Source organism: Lepidochelys kempii, chromosome 1 (assembly GCF_965140285.1).
Source record: "Lepidochelys kempii isolate rLepKem1 chromosome 1, rLepKem1.hap1, whole genome shotgun sequence".
NCBI lineage: Eukaryota > Metazoa > Chordata > Testudines > Cheloniidae > Lepidochelys > Lepidochelys kempii.
In genome coordinates this window covers 80,303,819-80,327,132 of record NC_136380.1, presented here as the reverse complement: position 1 = coordinate 80,327,132, position 23,314 = coordinate 80,303,819, and the positions used below count along the sequence as shown (strand labels likewise).

Sequence of the window (23,314 nt, the reverse complement as noted above, 5' to 3'; positions counted from 1 at the left end):
ACATCGGACTTAATCTCACCAAGTAAATGCAGGTGTCTTTGCTTAAGGAACCTAGGCACTGGTTACCTAGTGTTAGAGGAGACGAGATGACTTGAAACAAGGTATAGGTTGTTCTGGAAACTTTCCCAGTCTCCATATTAATTTTGCATTTGTTTGGTTGAGATATTATAGTCCAAGCATGTGATATTGTGTTGAAAGCACCTATTGAAAGCTGACGCACATTAAAGCTAGTAGGGTATTTCATTATTACACCTTGATTCAAGTGGTGATTGGTATCCCAACACTACAGTCCATTACAGACTTGAGAAAATGTAAACCCAGAAAGGGCTGAAACCTCTAGTGGCAGCCTGATTCTTAATTGTATATTCATTGCACTGATTATTGCTTTGTTTTTCATATGCAACTTCCACCCCTTTATGAAATAGCTCTCAGCAATTCTTATCTGCGAATGTGTTGTATTAAATGTACTGATTAAAATATTAACAGATTATCTCCCACTGTTCTTTGTGCCTTCGAGGAAACTTGAATGCTAATAGCTATTTGTTCTGCAGAAGGTAAGATTTGTGAAGCAAATACCTATTGCTTTAATTTTGATAGTGGCTAAAGGCTACTTTTTTAAAACACAATATTTCTAGGTGATTTCACAACAGGAAAATTTAGATAAGATGGTAGCAAGCAATTAAATCTATAAGAAATCTAATTTTTCTGCCCTTATTGTCACTGAGTAGTACCTTACTCCACATGCAGTGGGACTACCTGCGGAGCAAAGTAGTACTCAGTGTAATAAGGGTGCCAGAATCGAATGCCTTTTTGGCAGTACAGGCATTTCACATTCTTATGGTCTTGCATTTATGCAACAGTTTGCATTAAAAAAATCAGTGGGTTTTTTTGCCTTTGAAGAACAACCGTTGTTCCCTAAAGGTAACTTTTAAAAAAAACCAGGTGTAATATCCAAGTTTAGATTGAAGCTCATTGAAGTAGGAGCTCTCCTAAATGCTTCGTGCCTAGCACAAAGCTACTGGGTCCCCTAGACACTACCACAATACAAATAATTACAAGAATTTTTTATTGGGCCCTTGTCAGTCAGATAAAGATGAGGACAAATTATAAAGCACTTAAGGATACTCAGCAACTAGACTTGTGGAATGGCCTAGACATTTAATTTCTGATCCTCTACGTGTCCTAATTAACTGAGGCTTGTCATGGGTTTCTTCCACTTTTCACTGAAGCATCGGGTATTGGCCATTTCTGGAAATAGGGTAGCTAGTTTGAGGGACAGAGGGTCTGATTTGGATTTGCAAGTCCTGTGTTCCCATAGAATCCCCAGTGTTGGTTTGTATCACTCTGATCTGGGGAAAAAATCATGGGTCCTCAGTGAACCATGTAAACTTACTTCCAACAGTGATCATGGTAAATGTGTGAAACTTAGTTATTGGAATCCTTGAGGGATCATATTGTGCAATAATGCAGTAAGTAACCTGCTCAAATGATTATCAAAGACTATTTGCAACAATTGGACTCTGGAACTGCATGTGGGTTAAATCTCAACATCAGTAGCATAGTGTGTGCATTAAACCCTCCACTTCCTAACAAATGCACAGTAAAAGAGCTACTGTGACATTCCCAGGTAGAAATCGAAATTCAGCCTCCATGAAAATCCAGAATTACCTGACAGCTCTTCTAGAAAAGTTAGTCTCCAGGAGTTGCTAGAAGAAATGAGCATAAAGCAGGACCTAATGAGAAGATTAGGTGGTAGAGCATCAGACTGGATTCACCAAATGGTGCACCTTAGTCAAGGAGATTAAAAACTCTTATAACTTTCTGCTGTCCTGCATTGTGACTCTGAGCAATGGTGTTAAGGGGAAAGGATACTAAAATAAGAACCCCATTGCTGTGCGAAGTATCTATTTAAAACTGTCATGATCTATTAGGACCACTATGAACAGTGTAGCTGGTGGGACCACATAATGATAATGATCTTGACTTTGTCTTTTAAAAGAGAAGTTTCCTAAAAAGACTTCACCAAAGCTCTTGCAGCTCCAGAAGGAGCATTCAAAGTCTGAGGTTTCTCACACTGAAGTTATTTTAATGTGCAATATACATAAAGTAAAAATTATCTGATAAATCACTTTGCACGATTGTTTGTTGCTGAGATGTCAACATTTAGCCACAGAAAGTCATCTGATAATACCTTTCCATCATCAGCAGAACTCCGGATCATGTCTTTTGAAATATGGAAAGATGATCCTTTGTTCATTCCATCAACATTGGTTTAAGAATTATAAGGATTCTGTTGTGGAATAGTCATTTCACTCAGCAAAGCTTTGCTAAAGTTAAGAGAAGGAGCAGTTGTGGGAAGGGGAGGAAACACATCTGATTTCTTTTATGTTTCTTGTACATTGGTTTGTGACTTTATCATATTCTTGATTCAGCAATCTGAGTCATATGTGTCAATAGAGGTATAGCCCAACAGTTAATTTAAAGTCAGTCTCCTATTATTTGTCCATTGACTCAAAGTGTCCTATGCAGTAACAGAAGAGAGATTCTGGATACTACATTGGCTGTATTGAGATATTTGATTTCTGATATGATCTCTGATATACTCTTCATCATGTTCTATATTCCAGCAAGCAGAGATGAACTCCAATCAAGAAAAGTTAAATTGGACTACCTTGAAGTTGGTACATGTCAGAAAGATGTCATAAATATCTGGGATAAGAAGTTGTTAAACTGCAGAGCCAAAATCAGATGTGAAATGGAGGATATTCATACCACTCTGAAAGAAGGTATTTATTATGTAGGATGTGTTTTGTCTGGGGCATTTGGGAGACTTTTTTTGTTCAGTCTTTAAGATTATTTATACCAAATCTACCTTCAGTAAGCTTGTTCCAGTGGCACCAAATCGGTAAAAATTGCCCGTTGCCTTTTTTCCCCAACACCAACTAACTGTTGTGCAATGAGAACATATACTGATTCTGTTGTGCCTACAATATATTGAAACAGTGCTGCAGAAAGATCAAGTGAATGATTACATAGCTGTACTACTGTATCTAAGGTGATGTCCCGAGGTAGGTTAGCATTGGTGGGGATTTCTCCCAGGGCCTCTGGATTTAAAAGCAGGAACCTCTACTCTGAGACAAAGATTCCAGTTCCTTGGCTCAAGGCTGTAGCAGACTCATAAACCTTTATACGTGGACTAGTCACTAGACAGGGGACAGAGGGCCACAGTTCATCAGTGTGGGTTACACATTTGGCTATGGAAGCTCACCCTAACAATTCCCATATGGGTTACCCCTTGTAACACAATGCCCCAGTTGGGAATTGAATCTGAGATATCTGGGCCTAAAATCATGAGCCTTTGTTGTTTAAGCATTAGCTTGAAGTCAGTAGTAGACTTATAAACCTCTATGTGAACTAGCCAATACATGGAGACAAAAGGACTATACTATTATTGTGAGGTACATATAGATTAAGTCTTTATCGTGGTTCTCAACCTTCAAGTTAGGAACCTTAGTTATAATGCATTGTATGACATTATCTTTATAAAACAGAAGTCACTATTATGGATAAAAGCTTTCACACTGTTCAGCTGCTCAGGGCATTCGTTTTCTCTCTCCTCTGATTTTAGGTGTACCAAAAAGCCGCCGGGGAGAAATTTGGCAATTTCTAGCTGTACAACATCGCGTAAGACATGGACTGCCAAGCAAACAACAACCTCCTGACATCTCGTACAAAGAACTCTTGAAACAGCTGACAGCTCAGCAACATGCTATCCTTGTAGATCTAGGTACTTTTGTGGTGGTTGATAGATGCTCTAAAGTGTACTTTGTGTCCTATTGCTGAGGTGAATGGAAAACGTTGGTTTTTAGTTTAAGTTTTGGGTTGTTTCATGTTGGTACAGAAACAAAGATGCTACTGTGCATTAACATATGTTCTGTCTAGGCTGCCTTCGGTGTTGTCTTTGCCAAACACTCCTGCACCTTTAGTTTGTGCTGTATGCATACCATGTCTGCAATGGGAGACACTTAGCCTGCAAAATTGCACTCATCAAATTCATGGGTAACTGCAGAGCAGGAAGAAAATGGACTGGAGTGGAGCAGGAGTGAACCACAAACTTGAAGGATATTATTCTGGCACTGTTGAAGTCAGTGGTAAAATTCACTGTGACTTCAGTTGGGGTAGGATTTCACCTGAAGGATGAAAAGAAAAACAGAGCTGTGTGAAGAGAGGACAGGGCTATGTAGGCTGGCTGACTTATGAGAAAGCAATGGATCAGTCAGTAATGGTTGGAGGGAGATGACAGAAAAGCAAATAAAAATGAAGGGAAAAAGGGAGAGAGGAGATCAGGGTAACATTAAGAATAATTATTCTTGGAGAACATGAATTCAGGTGTTACTTTATTTACTCTGTTTTTTAAAAATTACAAATGCATGAAATTGATCCTCCTCCTCTCTCCTCTCCCACCCTCTCGTATGTCAGTTGTCTTAGATTGTAAGGGGCTATCTTTCTGTGTGTTTGTATAGAATCTAGCACAATGGGGCCTGATCCTGATTGGAAACTCGGTGCTACTGAACTAGAAAGTATTGGATCCTGCAGCTTGAACCTAGCCCTAACCTGAAGTAGCTATAGTACAACTTTGGGGGGGAAATAATAGGTTCCAGAACTTCTATTTTTTTTTCTGTTTCATAAATAAAAAAATAAAATAAAAATAAATCAAGTGTATAACAAACAACTATCCAGTGCTTAGATACAGCAGCAATGGGTGCCCTAGAACTACCCAAGATATGGTTTTATTCAGTACAGCTTTGATATTGCCCTAGTCAGAAAGTATGACCAACTATCCAAATTTTGTTTCATAATTTAAATCCAATTCTAAGGATATGTTCTGGGAAGGCGTGATAAGAGAAACTTCTACAAATACAGAGGAGAGGAGTTTTATGGGTTTCTTCTCTCTAGAAAAGAGAACTGAGAATTAAATACCTCTTTTTTTTTTTTTTTAATATTTATTTATTTATTTATTTTTATTTTTACATCAGGCAGGACATTCCCTACACATCCTTACTTCTCTACCCAGCTGGGAGCAGGGCAGCTGTCACTCTTTAATCTCCTGAAAGCTTATTCTTTGCTGGACAAGGAAGTGGGTTATTGCCAAGGTATCAGCTTTGTGGCTGGAGTACTGCTTCTACACATGAGTGAGGAGCAAGCCTTTGAAATGCTGAAATTCCTCATGTATGATCTTGGCTTCCGTAAACAGTACAGGCCAGACATGATGTCACTACAGGTAAGTTGGTCCTTTCTCCTAAAACAAACTAAACTTGAATCTGCTGTAGGGTTTCCTAGGGGCTGTGCCTGTTCTAATACTTGGAAAGTTGCAGTTTGTTATGATAAGTGCTAGAGGTGAGTAAAATGCATATAGTTAACCTTGCCAAACATCTCTCTTCTTTTCTCATTTAGAAGTAGATAAATGAATCTTAAGAGTTGTAAAGTTCTTCCCATCACAAATCGTGATACTCTTCCATTTGGGACCTGTGCTTTTTCTTTTCATCCCTTCCTTTCCTGCTCATTTTTCTGCCCTCCCCTCAAAAAACAAAGCAAAAGCAACCACTCTCCAAACCCCATATAAACCATGATCATTTTTATCTGTCTGCTGGCCCCTGCCTTCACGCAGAGAATGAGTAAAAACAAGGAAACCCTCAACTAAAAGGTGAAGATTAAAGGCCTCGCTCCTGTTTGTTACATCATTTTGTTAATTCTATCCAGCAGGGTTTAGAATTTAAAAAAAAAAACCAAACGCGCCCCCACTGCTGTTTCACTTTGGGAAGCCTTTAAAGCCTTCATCAGAGGCTGTATCATCTCTTAAGCCACCTTTCAAAAGAAATGGGGACAACATAGAATTGATACATTTTTGAAGGAAATTAAGGTCTTTGATGTAGACTATCCTTGTGCGCCCTCCCCAGAGAAACTCCAGGTCCCTCATCAATCTAAGATATGAAATCAACAAACTTCTGTCCCAAAAGGTTATGTTTGCTTTATTTTGTTTGATGATGTTGCCGCTAATCACAATAGTAGCAATCAATGATATACAACAGACATTAATAAACTATTTCAAAAGTTTTATTCAAAACTATATTTATTTACCTGGAGGTAATCCGCCCTAGATAACTTTTTTAGTGGATTGTCTCTGTCACAGTCCTGACTGTTTGAAGGAACGTTTAGATGCTCCTCTAGAAATCGCAGAACTAACTCTGGCTATCAAGGAAATGAAGGTTGGAAAGACTTCTGGCACAGATGAGTTCCCAATTGAATTAAACACCTAGATTATTGAATGTTCAATGAGGCCAAGCATGAGCAAACTCTCCTGTCTGCTCTAAGGGAAGCTGTAATTTCAGTTATTTCTCAATCTAGAAAAGATTTTGGAATATGTAATAATTACAGGCCTATTTCTTTAATCAGTTGTGACGCTAAGAATTTGGCTAAAGCTCTTGCTATGTGACTGGCCAAAGGTCTTTCACACATCATACACATGAATCAGGTAGCTTCCTTCATAACAAGCATAGCTCAGATGATACTGCCGCTTCAGGAAATTCTAAAGAATCCTGAGCTGTCGCTTCTTGAGAGCCCTTTGACCACATAGCCTGGGCCTATCTTTTTCATGTGTTAACAAAGTTTGCATTTGGTAACCAATTGATTGCTTGGATTAAACTTTTATACTCTAACCCGACTTCCAAGGTAGTTATCGATGGTATTATTTCCACCCCTTTTCCATTACAGAGAGGTATGAGGCAGGCCTGCCCTCTTTCCCTCTTCCATTTGATTTAGCTCCAGAAACTTCAGCCATTGCCATCCGAGGAAATCAACATATTCATGGCATCAGGGTATGCCAAACGGAGCACAAAACTACTCTGTCTGCGAATGATGCTCTTGTATTTGTATCTAAGTCCAAGGTTACCATTCCTAACCTAAACACCATTAATAAGTTTGGATTCTTCTCAGGATATAAAATTAATGGGTGGGAATCAGAAATCATATGCTTTGACAGATATACCCACAAAGGCATTTTTTCAAATTAGGACTTTCAATGGCAATCCTTTTATATGAAATATTTATGAATACTGATCACCAAAAATATTCCAGGACATCCCTAAAATAAATGTCTGGGAGGCTTTTGTTTTCCCAACTTGGAAAATTATCATATCCTTTTTGTTAAGCCAGGCATCTTTGTGGCTGGTAAAGATGACCATGCGGACCACACCTTGTGTTTAGATTGAACAAGAATTGGTATACCCTCTCTCCCTTTCAGGCATTGTAGGATCCAATTATTATGGATTTGATGGCTCCAGAGCTCCCACAATGCCAGAGGTGGGGCAAGCTTGGTCAAAACTGGCTAGAAAGCTCTGCTTCCATCGATGTAGAGGCAGTCCTAGCCTTAAAATCAGTGGCAAAACCTTAATGTGGAGAGATTTGATGGAGAGAGGAATTATGACTATGTTGCAGCTAACTGACCATGATGAATTGAAACCATTTGTAGATCTTCAGCAACAATTTGGCTTGCCCTTTTCCAGACTATGGAAATACCTCCATTTAAAGCATTTACTTACAAATGTGTTTGGACAGGATGCATTGGGAGCTCAAGAACCTCCAGAACTTTTATTGTTTCGGTTTTCTTGGCCAGTTGTTGTCCTTTTACAATTTTGTGGCCCCAAAAACCTCTGCCTTGATAATTTGAGAGTTGCTTTTTTAACATTAAATACAATTGTATTCCATTGGGTCAGAGACAGTTGTGTATCCAAATCTCTATTCCAAGCAACTATAGGCCTGAGGCTGCAGCTTATTCATCAAAAGGTAACTTTTTCAAATACACTGGTTCCCACATAGAATAATGGTAATAGGCCTCATAAATGCTGGTCACTGTTAGATGCATCCGATGAAGTGAGCTGTAGCTCACGAAAGCTTATGCTCAAATAAATTGGTTAGTCTCTAAGGTGCCACAAGTCCTCCTTTTCTTTTTGCGAATACAGACTAACACGGCTGCTACTCTGAAAACTGTTAGAAATGTAATTCCTCTGGTGCTACATTAGTTTATATGTTTAGGCAGTGCCCCTGTATCAAGAATTTCTGGTAAGAAGTGGGTCAAAGGACCAATTTGGTATTGGATGCTAAATTGGAGCTCTCCCCCCTTAAGTTTCATTCTTGGGCAGTGGCCACTACCAGATTTATGTAAGGAAGGTGCAAGAAACCTCCTCCGGAGGTAATTACGGAAGTACTTGCCCATACAGAAAATTTCTTCCTCACCCTCAGCTATTGCTTTACTTATGCTCTGCAGCATGAGAGTTTATATCCCTTTCAATTTTAGAAAAATCCTTACTAATTTAACTCTGTTTACCCTTCTTTTTATCCATAAAAATATCCAGCCCTTATTAGAACCCTGCAAAGCTCTTAGCCTTAATCATACTTTGGACAATGAGTTCCACATGCTGATTGTGCCTTGCATAAAATAATTTTCTTTTATCAGTTTTTCGTTTTGATGCCTTTCAGTTACATGGAACATGCCTTTGTTCTTGTAACGTGAGACCGAGTAAACAGAAGCGCCTGATCTGCGTTCTCTGTACTATTCATTTATTTTGTATTCTTCCAGCCTGTTTTCTTTTAATTTGTCTCCTCTCTCAACTAAACGGTCTCAATTTCTTTTTACAATTTCTCAGTACACTTTTTAGACCCTTTTTAAAGGAGGCTAGGTGGCCTTTGAGTAAATGGCTCTCACCTTTAGAAAATGGAGATCTGAATTCTGCTTTCATTGCAAACAAATGTGGGTTCGGTTTCATCTCAATCTTTTGGAGACATTTGCCTGCGTCTTGAAGCCACAACCTAATGTGGCGTGATTAGCAGTCTTTAGTTGAGAGGCTTACGTTCTTTGCAGGGGAATTGTGAGCTAAGACTGATGAGCTCTGTCACACCTGTACTGTACTGTATGGGGAAAACATGCACAACTCCTGCCCATGTCACACCTGGAGCTGTAGCATTTTATACTAGAACTCGCTCAGAATAAAATCTCTCTCAAATTAAATCAACAGTGACATCCAGTGGTCAGTTAAGCTACTGATAGGGCATTACCTCTTCTGGCTATTCTAAATGATATATCAATTCACTGATTTTGCTGATATAAAAATGGCAGAGAGAAGAAATGTTTAATCATCAGGCTATAACCAGCACACTTTTCTGTATTATTCACATAGATAGTATACATTTTTTCACTGAGAAAATGTAAAATTTAGGCTACAAAGTTTAAAAGCATCCTAAACAACTAGTTATCCAAAATTCAGCCCCTCTTTAGGAAAAAGCCGTTTTCTCAATCTATGTAAACTGTAGTATTCTAAGTTTGATGATCTTTTTTTATTATGAATTTTACAAAAACTGTAGCTGTCTGAGTCCCTTGGAATACTAGATTTCTAAAACAGGAATTTCTATGACTCTTTAAAAACTGAAACCTGGTATAGTAATTCCACTAAGTAAACTCTGAATCTATTTGGTATCATATGCTTGCATTAGATATAATTCACTATTGAACATAACAAATTGAACCATTATTCAATGGCGAATGAAAAGCAGCAGGTCATATATTATATGCTCTCAGACAAGTTGTGCATTTATTTTCTTTCCTGGAATGGCTATTTCCAGTAGTGGATTTTCTGTATTCAAAGTAGGAGGGCCATGCTGTTAGACCCTTCACTTACAAATTTGCTTCAGAGACTCATGAAAAGGATCTAGTCTAACTGTGTCTGTGTTACCTGACTTACCCATCTAATCTACATCCTGGTGGATATGGGCCCTGATTAACCTTGAACTGTCTCTGCATATGGCTCAAAAAGAGAAAGCATTGGGTGTTTACGATGCTTTATTTCATGGAATGCTGTTCTGACTAGTAAATACAAAACCCTAGTCTCTCTTTTAAAGCTTGAATTATCTGAGACCCAGACAGGGGTATGTAGTCATATTTTCAACCTTTTCACACGCACAAATCTATAAAGTCTGAGTTTCAAATTGGGCTTCCTCCTGCACTGCATGTGTTTGACTGGGCCAATTTCACATTAAGGGGGAGTTGTCTTTTTCATATTTCTGCAGGAGGAATTTAAGACCATAGTGTGAGGTGTGATTCATACCTCAGGCTTATGCTTGATGACACTGTATATCTCTTCTGAATGTCTGTTCTGACTCAGTAAATGTGTTTTTTTAGAATATGGAGTCCCTGGGAGCAGGTGGTAAATACACAGCAATCAGAAATAATGACAGCATGAGGTTTGCACTTCTGACTCACAACTGAGAAAATAGAGGCTGAGAGAGATACGAAACCAACTTCCATTTTGCTTGTGTAACTTCAGCAAAGTACGAAAGTGGCAGATGTAGAAGAAGACAACCTTTGACTGAGTGGCTTGGCAATCAGATATATAGCTGGCAATGGACATCTAATAAAAGATAGTCAAAACTTAGATTAAAAGTGGTTTTTTTCCCCCTACTCCTTCACCTGCAACCCATTGGTAGATAACTTTGAGAGTTAACTGAATTTGTCTGGACCCATTTGGAGGATGGGGGGGGGGGGGGCAGGAGGTTGAGGTAGGGCAGGACAGGCCCAGTCTTAGGAATTGTTCCATTTAATAAATAAGAGGAGTATTTCTCCTTTTTGAGTCTTAAGCAACCTGTAGTTTAAAAATAATTTGACTATCTTATAATGAAGTAGAGAGTGAAAAGGAATAAAGAATTACTTCATCTCGGAAAAGTACTTTATCCATTGCAACTTCGATGGAGTCAAACAGGATGGACATATATCCACAAATTCCTCTTTTTTTTAAGAAGAACATTCATGTTCATTCTTGTTTATTTTTTTATGGGAAGGTGTTATCATTTCTAGCTTTGCTTTCCATCTATTAAAGAAAAATGACTTTTGATAACCAGAACTGGCTTCTAGGTGAATAGCTTATTTTAGACAAAAATACACAAGTTTTCTCTGCTAAAGAGATTATAGAAGATGATTTAGCGAGAGGATCAAAAGCTAATTAAATGGAACATGTAGTTTAAAACCAAATCCCAGAAGTAGAAAGCTTTCATAGCTTAAGTGCATAAGGCTTTACTAAGATGTGAACAATATTTTTTTCCCATAGAAAGAATTACTGATGGATTTATAGGTCACTGCTAACGGTTTTATTACTCTCCTTTGCCCATGGAATTCTAGGAGTTCTAAATTAATGCGTCTCTTGCTTGGCAAGGAACAAGGAGTAAAATTTTCAAAAGCGCCTTAAATAGGCTACATCCCATTTTCAAAAGGATTTGAGACTTCTATCTCCTTGAATCTAGCCCTTAGGAGCCTAAATCCAAGTGGCTTTCAAAGAGGTTATTAGATACCTAAGTCCAACATTAAGGTGCCACTGACATTCCCAAAACTATCGTTCAGCTGCCACCTAACCTTGTAGGCACCTATGTCCCCATGGCACCTACCTTTCTGCCAGTAGCTATGTGCAAAGTCACCTAAATTCTGCCATCCTCCCTACCCCCCAGCTATTAAGCTGCTCAGAGCCCTTACTGACACCTAAGCCCCAGCAAGATTCTCAAACTAATTGTTCCCCCACCTATTTTGTCTGCGGGACCCAATCCAGTAGGCGTGCTCTGAGCACAGCTACTGGTTTGGGCTGCCACAAAAGACATGGGGTGAGAATTTTGGGATCTGGCTGGCATCCATGTGTCCATCCATCCCAGTCTATCCAGTAGCCCAGTGGTTATCTGGGATGTGGGAAACCCAGATTTGAATCCCCACTCTGCCTGATTTGGAGCAAGGACTTGAATCTGATTTTCCCACATCCTAGGTGAGTGCCCAAACTACTGGGCTACAGTCAATTGCTCGCTTCCTTCTCCCCCCCCCCCCCCCCGGCACAAAGAATATTTAACTATTTATCCAAAGTGCAACAGCTCCAATGGGAAAGAATGAGACCGACCCTACTATAGACAATAGCCCACGGGTTAGAGCACTCACTTGGGCTGTGGAAAAGCTGGGTTCAAGTCCCTGCTCTAAATCATACAGAGCTGAGATTTGAATCTGGCTCTCCCACATTCCAGGTGAGTGCCCTGACCGCTGGGCTATTCTCCATAATGGGATAGGGGTGATTTCTCTGTGGGGTTTGTTTTTGTGAGAGGGCTGACCTGGAGGGTAATCTGGAGTAATTGGATTTGATGCAAGAATTGCTGGATGAGATTCTATGCCCTGTTATACAGGAGTGTAGATTACATGATCATAATGGTTCTTTCTGGCCTTAAAATCTAGAAACTGAATGTAGATGATACTTCAATAATAAAATGGTCCGGTTCAAACTGATCCTTCTTACTTCAAGTGTTTGGTTTTAGTTCATGAGACTGAAATTTACTCAAAGGTAAAGGATCCACACAAGCCCTATACTCCACTTAAGATCCACTTTACTGGGCCTTCTGTGCTTGGGTTAATTTTACCTGAAGCGCATTGTGAAGTGATTGAAAAATTCAGAGAGCTCAACAGTTGTTGGTTTTTTTTTTTTTTGTTTGTTCCCCCCCCCCCACCCCCCTTTCTCAACACTTACTATAGATTCAGATGTATCAACTTTCAAGACTCCTCCATGACTATCACAGAGACCTCTATAATCATCTTGAAGAGAACGAAATCAGCCCCAGTCTTTATGCTGCACCCTGGTTTCTCACGTTGTTTGCTTCTCAGTTTCCGTTAGGATTTGTAGCCAGAGTTTTTGGTAAGAGAGAGTGCTTTTATCACCGTTGTAAGCAGCACAATATCCTGTACAATGTAAGGAAAACATGCATGGGAATATTTTGCACTTTGTTTTATATACAAGTAGATAAATGCCAGATAACTTGTTCCAGTTGTCAGCCACAATTTGATATATTTATTTTTAATCAAGTCAGACTGAAAGCTGGTAAACTGAGGGAAAAAACTGGCAACAACAAATTGTTATGGTGTAGAGACTTCATTGCTGAAACTTTTAGTCACTTGTACTGACATTTAAAAATAAAGGGTTTTTTTTTTGTTTTTGTTTGTTTTTTAAATGGTAAGCAGACATCAGAAACTTACCTCATTAACCGTGATGATTAAGGCTGCGAGTTTGTCACGGAAGTCATGGATTCCGTGACTTTCTGTGACTTCGGCAGTGGCTGCTGCAGAGGCAGTCTTGGGCCACCGTGCGCTGCTCCCCCGCAGCAGAGTTTTGATGTGGGAGGAGGCAGGGGTTTGGGGTGAGGTGGGCTCTGGGCGGCGCTTACCTAGGAAGCTCCCCGGAAGCGGCGACATCCCCCTCGCTCAGCTGCTAGGCGGAGGCGTGGCCAGGCGGCTCTGTGCGCTGCCTCTGCCTGCAGGCACTGCCCCCACAGCTCCCATTGGCCACGGGTCCCAGCCAATGGGAGCCGCAAAGCCAGCGCTCTGGGCGGAGGCAGCACACAGATCTGCCTGGCTGCACTTCCACCTAGGAGCTGAGTGAGCGGGATGTCACTCCCCCCCCCCAGCCAGGTAAGCGCCGCCCAGAGCCTGCCTCACTCCACCCTGTGCCCCTGCCTCCTCCCACACTGAGACTCTGCTGCTGTGGGGGTGGCACGGAGCCAAATAGGGAGCCTGCAGGCCTCACCAACCTCCCCCCCTCAGCCCCCCCCCCCCCCCCGCTCACCTGCCGTAGCACCAGCGGGGTTCCCAGGCTGTGTGCTGCTGCCCTTCCCCAGCCCCCCACCCGGGCTGCCCTGCCCCCGGGCAACACCCACCCCCCAAAGTTTTAGTCACGGGTATTTTTTAGTAAAAATCATGGACAGGTCACTGGCCATGAATTTTTGTTTACTGCCTGTGACCTGTTCGTGACCTTTACTAAAAATACCCTTAATATACTAAAAGTAGCCTTAGTGATGATACAGGTATTAAACCTATTTTGCATATGGCTACTCAAGAGCAGTATGTCTATCTCAAGAGGTACAGTATTGTTTTGGGACTTCTAAACTCTGAATTGTATCATTATGGAGAAAAGGATGATGCAATAGGTTTTCAGTGCACTCCATTTCTTTCTGTAGATTTCATTAAAGTAAGCCATTGAATCCAGAAACTTGAACACTATACTCAGTTTTGATTTCATGAATATTTTAGCTATTTAGGTATTTAAAATTAAACAGTTTCAGCTTTAGTACATTTCATATTCTATTTAGATAACCTTTTAGAGTCTGATGTACACAGGGCAGTGTTTAATACAATAACTTCAATAGAACTACTCATGGTAGTAAGTGTTTATAGGATCACATTGATAGTTAGCAATTTCTGCATCTTATTAACAGGTTAGGAATAATAATTTCAAATTTCTTCATTTCAAAAATTGCTTTTTATGCATGCAACTTTGTAAGAGTTTGTCCAAAAATACAACAGATATCTAGATACTGTAATATACTACAGTTATCAAGAAATGAGAAAAATATATCTCATACTTTGATATCTCTTAAATCAATAGTAAGTTGCTTTTGATTTTTCCTTTGTAGCATTTGTGAAGTGTTTCTGCACTCTCAATTTTTTTTTTCAGCTCCTACATTATTCAAAGTGACTGCTTAATTTCCATCCTTTTGTTTGTTTTTGAATTATTTTTTCCTAAGTCACATTCATATTTTTCTCCTTTTTGCTTTTATAACAAAAATAGACATAATTACATTTTATTTCCTATTTTGGGGCCAATTTAGAAAATTAGGCGGTGTTTCATTTATTTCTCTATAATTGTGAGTGTTTAAATACTTTTTTTAATTCATTATATTCATGCTTTACAGAAGCAAAATAGTAAAAATAAGTACTCTGGTTTATTTTGCATTTTGTTTAAAAATATTATTCTCATGTTTTTGTTGCTCCAATAGACTTTGAAGTCTGGGAGTTGCCTTTTTTTTGGAGGGAGGATCATAGGTGGTTGTTCCCTAAATAAATATAGCAAGGTACATCATAGAATCATAGAATATCAGGGTTGGAAGGGACCCCAGAAGGTCATCTAGTCCAACCCCCTGCTCAAAGCAGGACCAATTCCCAGTTAAATCATCCCAGCCAGGGCTTTGTCAAGCCTGACCTTAAAAACCTCTAAGGAAGGAGATTCTACCACCTCCCTAGGTAACGCATTCCAGTGTTTCACCACCCTCTTAGTGAAAAAGTTTTTCCTAATATCCAATCTAAACCTCCCCCACAAACCTCATCTGGATCTACACCAGAAACATTGTGTTTTAGTCCCCACTCCTGCAATCTCATCTGTTCAGACAGACTCCTGAACCCTTGCAGAGTCCAGCTTTCTTTAATGAAACTCCCTGGGTGAAATCCTGGCTCTGCGGAGGTAATTGACAAAAATTCCATTGACTGCAGTGGGGCTAAGACATTATCCCATTTGGGCATAAGGATCTGCCCAAGTTGATCAGATTGCAGGATAAGGGCCTTAAATTATAGACAACAGAAGCATTGCTATGGGTTTTTATGAGTAAGGTTTTTAGTCTTTTTTAAAGAGCTTATAAAGCTTCCAGTAATGAAGTAACTATTTACTACCTTGTGAACAGTAGGATAAAATAGTCATTTCTTAACTGTCATTCTGTATTATATTTAATGATCAGCTCCCAATAATAAACGTATGTTAAGGTTTTTTTAAATTAACAATATACATTCCTCTTAATATGGTTAATATCACATACATTAGAATGATACTCAAATGCCTTTCACACTTCTTAGGTCTTCAGAGTGTGCTTGTCCAACAAGCGTAAAATCTTTTTTTTTCCTAAAGCACTGTATTTGTAAAAGGGCAGTAAAAGTTTTTGTACATTTTTTTCATTTATTAAACTGATGCTGAAATATTGGAGTCTTCTAAATAATGAAAATAATATGGTCAAAATATGATGGACCCTATATTAGTTTCCCTCCACAGTTTACTACTGCTCAAATATAGAAAGGCACAGGAAAGTATCCCAGCACAAAAATTAACCCAAATAATTTTAATACTTATTTTCAATGTATTTACAATTTTTTTCTGTTTTAGACATTATCTTTCTTCAAGGAACTGAAGTCATATTTAAGGTAGCTCTGAGTCTACTTAGCAGCCAAGAAGCACTTGTAATGGAATGCGAGAGCTTTGAGAATATTGTTGATTTCCTTAAAGGCACTATCCCAGACATGACTAAGCTTCAAATGGAAAAGATTATTACCCAGGTAAAGTTGGGGGTTTTTCCCCTTTATTTCTTTCCATGTAACTTATAAATAAGATATTAATCCGAAGATGAATACAGGGGTCTCTGCTAATGATGAGTCACTTACTTCAATTTATACAATATCAGTTAGTTCCCCTCTCAGTTGCTATAACACTAAATTCAAGGAGTCATTTTCTGGACTATCGTTGTAATCTGTAGGTCATATCAATTTTTTTATAGTTTTGATGGCCTCTAGTCTGATCAAGAAATCCATCACTATAGAAAATCCTTATGAGCCAATTAACACTATGCTTAAAATCGCATTAGTGACAAACCCATTCAGACATGGCTGTTGCTAGCAGTTTCCCTGACCAATGGGAAAAGGATATTTTTCCAGAAAACAACGCTAGCCAACCCGTGCCTCAGCCTATCTGCTCTACTCTAGTATGCTTTTTTAACATGGTCCTCAAATTCCTGACCTCATTGGTTGGGATTACCAGGTTAGAGCCTTGCAATCCCCATGGATATTGAATTGGTATGTATGCTTCTTACTGTGCCTAACAGTATATGATAAAAAGCAATAAAACATAACAGTAACATGCATCATCATTAACGTCATTGGGTTATCAGGTATTAAGTGTATCTCTAAATTAGAGGGAGAAGTTGCTCAGTGTGTATGCGTTCAGTAATTAACACAATCTAGAGTTGCTTAGATTTGAGTCACCTGAAAAACAGCAAACGTCAATCTGAGCCTGAGTTTTCTGCTGAGCTGACAGTTTCTGAGACTTTCCCTTGCAAGACTGGTGTCACCCTAGCCTTTGTCTCTCTCTTACCTTAGAGCCTCTCTAAAGCCACATTTCAAAGGCTCAGAAAGGCAGTCTATCTGTTCGGTGCTTATATAGCCCCCATCAGTGTAATGTGCCAGTTCCTCACAATCTCTCTGAATATTGTTCCTTTCTAGTTGGGGCAATGAAGTCTATGCTAGATGGCAATTTAAAATATTAAGTAAACCAAGTAGAATTGCCAATTAACCAAATGAAGTTAATGCTCCCTGTTGTAAGCAAAGCTATTTTTCCCCTCTCCTGGTAGGTTTTTGAGATGGATATTTCCAAACAGCTTCATGCATATGAAGTAGAGTACCATGTACTACAGGATGAGCTGCAGGAAGGTTTAAATCCCTGTGATGATGTTGAACCTTTGGAGAAATTGGAGAGGGCCAACAGTCAGCTAAAGAGGCAAAATATGGACTTGTTGGAGAAGCTACAGGTAAATGGCCAAAGATAATTGGATCACTATGCATTAACTTTTTGCTAAAATTCAGCAAACAGGCAGGGGATTTTCTTTTAAAGTCATTTAAGAAATTGATTTTTTTTTAATGTTTAAAAACTTGGTATTGGGAGATTGTTCCACAGCCTAATAGCTTTTGCAATCAAGAAGTTCTTGTTTTGTGTGTTCGATGTAATTTTTTTCTTTTACTCCATTTGTAATCCTCTGTACCCATTTAAATAATTCCTCTTCCTTCTTGATTTTACTTTCTCCAAATACCTGTAGGTTGTGTCCATCCTCACCTGCTTAATTATCTCTTCAACATTTTTAATCTTCTCATAAATCAGTTCTTCCAGCCCCCTCATTTTTTGTTTTTTCTTCAGTTTGTAAATATCTAGCTCCTCCATACCCTGTATCACACTGGGTTTTGGCTGACTGTCTCTTCGCCACCTTAAATACAATTGGATGTTCCGTATCCACTCTAAAGCATGATTTCATTCTAAGTTCATACCTCCCATTAGCTATCTGGACTTTGATTATTTTCCCCGTTTGTATTATCTTGCATTATTACAAAATACAGTACCCTTCTTTCCATGAGACCAGACCAATTAATCTTTAGTAGTGATCTACTTATTTATTTCCATATAGCAATGGAAGGATCTGTACAACTCCTGTACAAGATCACTGAAGAATACCATGGAGTCCTACCAAGATATTGGTAACTCCATCCTCTAGCAGAGATATGGAGAAGTAGGGAGGTACTTTGTGGCTGACAATGCTGCTAGTATCACCTTAGGGAGCTGTATGCTTCTGAGGGGAGCAGGGGCCTGTTCCCCAGTAACTATGGTACCAGAACCTAGGAATTATTTCACAACTCGCTGAGGCACATGATGTTCACTTTCCCTCTGCTTGAGCTAATGCAAATTGCTGAAAACCCCAAATAGATCAGTTCCTTTCCTTTTATAACCTTCCAGTTCCTCTGTCAGGTGACTCCCAGATCACCTGCCCTTAGCAGGTATCTTCATTACCAGGCAACTGCTCTCTTGGCGAACCAGTTCTCCTGGATGGAGCCAGTCAGTTGTCTAGGATGTTTTGTATTTGAATAGAGGACCATCCCAATTTAATGACCTTCCATTAGCAGCCCTATATCGCTTCCCTTTAGAATTTCAGTCTAGCATGAGAAAGGCAAAGGAGAGTAGACAAAAACCTGCAGCATACAGAAAATTCCTAATCTCACACAATTGTACAGATCATCATATTATGTACATGAGTTGTATGGAGGAAAATGGGTACAACCACATATTGTGGGAAAGGTCTTAATCTGAATCTCTTAGAAGGTAATGTAAAGTGATATTCTTACTACTTCTTACAGATAGCTCATGCTAAAATTCAGAGTCTGGAATCCAACCTGGAAAACATATTGTCTCGAGAGAACAAAATGAGGAGCTTAATCCAGTCGCTGGAACAGGAAAAGATGGCATATCAAAAGACTGTTGAGCAAATAAGTAAATACCTGCCAGTAGAAGCACTGTCCGACTGTGAACTGTTCCTGAAGGAAGTAAATGCCAACCCAAACAATAAAACAAAGCAAGGAAATAAGCCATAAGTAAGAGCTTCAGGCAGTATAATTTCAAATACGAAGGGAAAGCAAAGATATGTATGCTGCTATAACAGAACTCAGAAAGCAGCAGGTAGTGGTTTGCCTAAAACTGGTGCTGGGACACTTATAGCAGCAGATGGGCCTTGTCACTCTCATTATGCAAATCCCAGGTTATCAAAATAGATTTTTTTTTTTAATGGTTGTGTACATATATCACAATGGGAAATAAAGGGCTGTTGCATTTAATTGTGACAAGTAGATGTATATTTAGAGTTGATTTAAAGGAAAAGGTCAGAACTTCACTAATGAAAGCCAAAGTGGTGGTAAATTAAAATTTAATTCTAGATGCCTATCTTTTGTCTTGTAGCAAAATGAGGATAATGTGTCTCATATATATATATGTATAATACTTGAAAAAGATGAATGTATTTTTTCCTCCAAAGAACAGCATGTTTCACATGTTTTGTGGAATTCTGTGTAAACGAGTGTGTCTGTCATTAATTCTACTGACGTGTGTATATAACAATAACTAAGGCTGACTGTCACCATGTGGCTCTTATAGGGAGAATTGTAATGCCATATGCTGCCTGGAATGTGCCAGTCAGGAAGTTACTCCCCCATGCCAGTTGAAATTGACAGGCATTATGTCACAGTTATGCCTAAAGAACTCAGAAGACTGAAAAGTCAGGAAAAAGCAAGAGCCAGAAAATGGTTGTTAGCTCACTTCCTGCCTCTCCCACCCCAGGAGTTTGACAATAGGAGTTGAAGGAAGGAAACAGGGCTGCAGAGTGGTCTGGAGTCTGAGCTTAATTTCCTGCAGGTGACATGTTGTGGTAATGTATTTAAAACTGGACAGGGTTTTCAAATTGCAAAAGAAACCTTGTAAGACCTTCTGTTGTCAGACAGTTCACTGATTCCCCCAGCAGTTATATAGCTAATTTTTTGGGGGTGGGGAGGTATAATGGGGCACTGGATAAAGTGGGGAGCTAGGATTTCTAAACATTGAGTCCCCAAATACATTGTGAAAGACATACATCGGATAATTTTCAGGCTTGTGCTGTGAAACTGTATAGGGAGAGGATTAGCTAGCCAGACTTTAAATGTCATGTACCTTTCAATTTAAAGCATTGGTTTGAAACACATAATTGAAAGAACATATTATAAATGCAGCTTAATGCTTTCAGGCTGTTCCTGTATTCCGTTACCACCACTTCTTTGTAAACTTGTTTTAATTATCCTGTCATGAGTGAATCTGTCCTAGACAGAGGAAGGTAAGCCCAGGTAATTTCTTAGATTGTATGTATGTCAACCAAAAGACAATAAATAAGATGCCTACAGATTTGAAAAATCTAGTTGTGATTAGTGTAAATCTGCAAGAAGGTTTGTTTGTATGTAGGAGACATGTATTTTGGAATTCATGTCAGAGTTGTTACTTGAATGTTAAAATGGGTCACGTTATCTTACCATTTATGCTATATTCCAGGCAGGTGGTTTTTTTTGTTTTTGAAGTATAAAAATCAAGCCAAGTGCCAAATTCAGCAAAGTGTCATTTACGCATAAGATTGTTTGATTGGAAAGCAAATGTTGAACCTAACTGCTTTTTGTGTCAGAATGCTTTGTTAATTTCAAGGGAAAAAAAGAGCAACAGAATCACTGCTTTGCTGCTCATTGCTGCAGAGTTTAGTTTTATTTCCATGGTGGCTTTCTTATTTGGTAGTACTCATTCAATTACTGTATTTATCTTTCTTATTACTGTCGGGTGCAAGCTCTTACACTGTGTATAAAATTACATGGAATCTGACTTGGTATTTCAATAATGTTTCATTGCACCAGATGGAAAAATGCCAAGTGAAGAGGTAATTCTTTGCAGTTTGTTCAAAGTAAATTTTAGCTAATATGTATATACAGAACTAATCCCAGGGAACTTCAGTACAGTGTAGTACAAGACCAAGGGTGTTCAGATACATACTGTTACTTTTTCTTTTTTTTAGATGCACTGAATGTGCTTTATCCTCTGTTTTACTTGTATCAATTTTTTTCATGTGATGCCTGGAGAATTTCCAATAAATGTAATTTGCTGCATTTCCCATGGCCTCTGGCTTTTTTTCATTTCTCCTCATTTCTAGTACCAGTTTTTCACTTGTAACAGTGCTGTCTTCATGGAAAAATTAAGGAATCTGTTTAGTCTCTGTGTGTGAAAAACAGGATTTGCAAAAGGACACAGGAAAAATGCAAATTATGACAATTTAAAATATACAAACAATATATTTTTCAAAATTTCAAAGTCTGAATTCTTTTTTTTTTTTTTTTTTTTTTTAATTTTTAAGCTGTTCACTTTCAATAGACAGACATGTTAGGAATGATAACTATGGGAATTTGTTTAATTCAGAGGAAGGAATCTGAATCTGTCTAGCCTTTTGTGCCCTCATTTGAAAAACCTACACAAGTGGTGACAACCTATTTTTCACGGTGTAGTCTATGTTATGAGACATTCATCATGGTCTTTGTTCTGCACACTTGCATAATTTGTAACATGTATCTCTGGGGTGCCCTGCTTCAAATATAAAACCTACAAAGATCTGTTTAAGATGAATAACAATCAAAAGTATAGTTGAAGTTTGTCGTTTAATTACAGGTTTTTCAGGGTTTGTGCATGTATGTATGTTTATAACAAATCACTATAGGTGATCGTTTACATCCCATATCCCCAGATTTTTATTAATTCTCGTTTTATTTTAGGAAAATCAAATTAGTAGTTTAGGCCCAAAAGGTAGATGAGTTGAAATAAACAATAAAACCTAATACCAATAAAATTGTGTTCATGGTTTACAGAAAAAAAAATATTAAGGGGTTGAGCATATTGCTTGAGTTTTAAACATTTCCTTGCACTATTTGCAAAGCTAATACATGAGGATCAGACATTGAAAATGGCCAGTCCATTTTTACTAAGATTAGGGAAATCCAAAAAATAAACTAGATTTTTTTTAAAATTCCTTTAGTTTTAATAATTTAAGGTATTAGCTACACAGATAAGAAATTTGCTTATTAAAATATATGGACTCAAACTCCACTCTGATACATGTGTGCAGAACAATGGAGGATGATGTATGAATGTAGCAGAGCAGCATTTTCCCTTGATTTACCTGACAGCATCCCTTTTACAAATGTCTGTAGAGTTTATTACTTTCATGTGTAAAGCTACTGTTAGTTTAAAGAACCTGTATGCCACATTCACCTATCATGCACTTTCACCCGTTACACACACACCCCACACCCCCCAAGATGAAATTCTGAAACTATTGATCAGTGCACACCAATTCCACTGGAAGTGAATGATGCCTTTTGCAATTTAAACTGAGGGTATGGGTAAGTTAAGGTAAGAAGTTTTGGAGAAGGTGCTCCCAGTCCGTCAATGCTGAACATTGCCAAAGAGTTTGGGATATGGACCGTGCCTCACTATATACTTGGAAAGCATGTAGCACTTTGGGAGTGCTAATATAATACAAATAGGCACTGGATTTTGCCCCTTCTTGGGAAAAGTGTTGGAACCTTATTGACTGCAAGTGATCAGAACCTCATTTCTTCATCTTACCTGAAATGTAGCAGCCCACTATGCTATGGCTCTAACTGAGAACAGGTCAGAAGGATGAATGCAGCTACTGTATCTTCAGCACTACATCATGCAGCATCTAGGAGGAGCTAACTCTAAATTTATTGAACCTCTCAGATAGCCGAGGGCTTCCTTGAAAGGGCTGTGAAGGTTTCAATATTTTTAGCTCACAAGTTATAACTGAAAACTACTTATCTCTGCCAGGATTCTAATTACACCAGGCAGGATCTTGGAGAAGAGCTAGAGCTGGGTGAATTTTCTAAAAAACCTCTTGTGTTGGAAAATTTTCTTTTTGACCAATTTTTCCGGTTTTTAGGGTAAAAGAATTGAACTGACAGCCAAAGTCTTTTAAACCAAACTTTTTTTACCCAAAAGAAAAACCCAAAGAGTTGTTTTGTAACTTTCGTTGAAAAACAAAAATTAATATTTTGAAATAATAACATTGGCATTTTTCAACCAGCTGTAAGAAGGGCCTCTTTGAAAACAGGAATGGTGACCTGTTATCTTCAGTTAAACTTAAGTGTGGTGGTCATCTCTGCTATTGAGTTAGACAGGTTTCCTTGCTTCTTAACCTCCTCACTGCAATGCTGCCCAGGTTGCTCAGAGTTGCCTAAATGGAGGCAATCTAGGGTGTAACAGAGCTT

At 38.7% G+C, this 23,314-nt stretch overlaps 1 protein-coding gene across 9 annotated transcripts in view; it reads left to right on the top strand.

Annotated features, from left to right (window-relative positions):
- TBC1D4 (TBC1 domain family member 4) overlaps window positions 1–21,142 on the top strand; it is a 159,255-nt gene extending 138,113 nt beyond the window's left edge. For 6 of the 9 annotated variants that reach the window (XM_073346876.2, XM_073346840.2, XM_073346848.2 and 3 more), the window contains 7 exons: window positions 2,628–2,786; window positions 3,629–3,787; window positions 5,037–5,281; window positions 12,602–12,761; window positions 16,047–16,216; window positions 17,284–17,460; window positions 18,833–21,142. In XM_073346876.2, coding sequence (XP_073202977.1) covers window positions 2,628–2,786; window positions 3,629–3,787; window positions 5,037–5,281; window positions 12,602–12,761; window positions 16,047–16,216; window positions 17,284–17,460; window positions 18,833–19,066 — 1,304 coding nt within the window. In that variant the 3' untranslated portion in view covers window positions 19,067–21,142. Of the gene's footprint in view, window positions 1–2,627; window positions 2,787–3,628; window positions 3,788–5,036; window positions 5,282–10,231; window positions 12,557–12,601; window positions 12,762–16,046; window positions 16,217–17,283; window positions 17,461–18,832 lie in introns of those variants that run through there. The other 3 variants (XM_073346866.2, XM_073346901.2, XM_073346893.2) reach the window with 3 other exon arrangements.
- The last annotated feature ends 2,172 nt before the right edge of the window (window positions 21,143–23,314 follow it).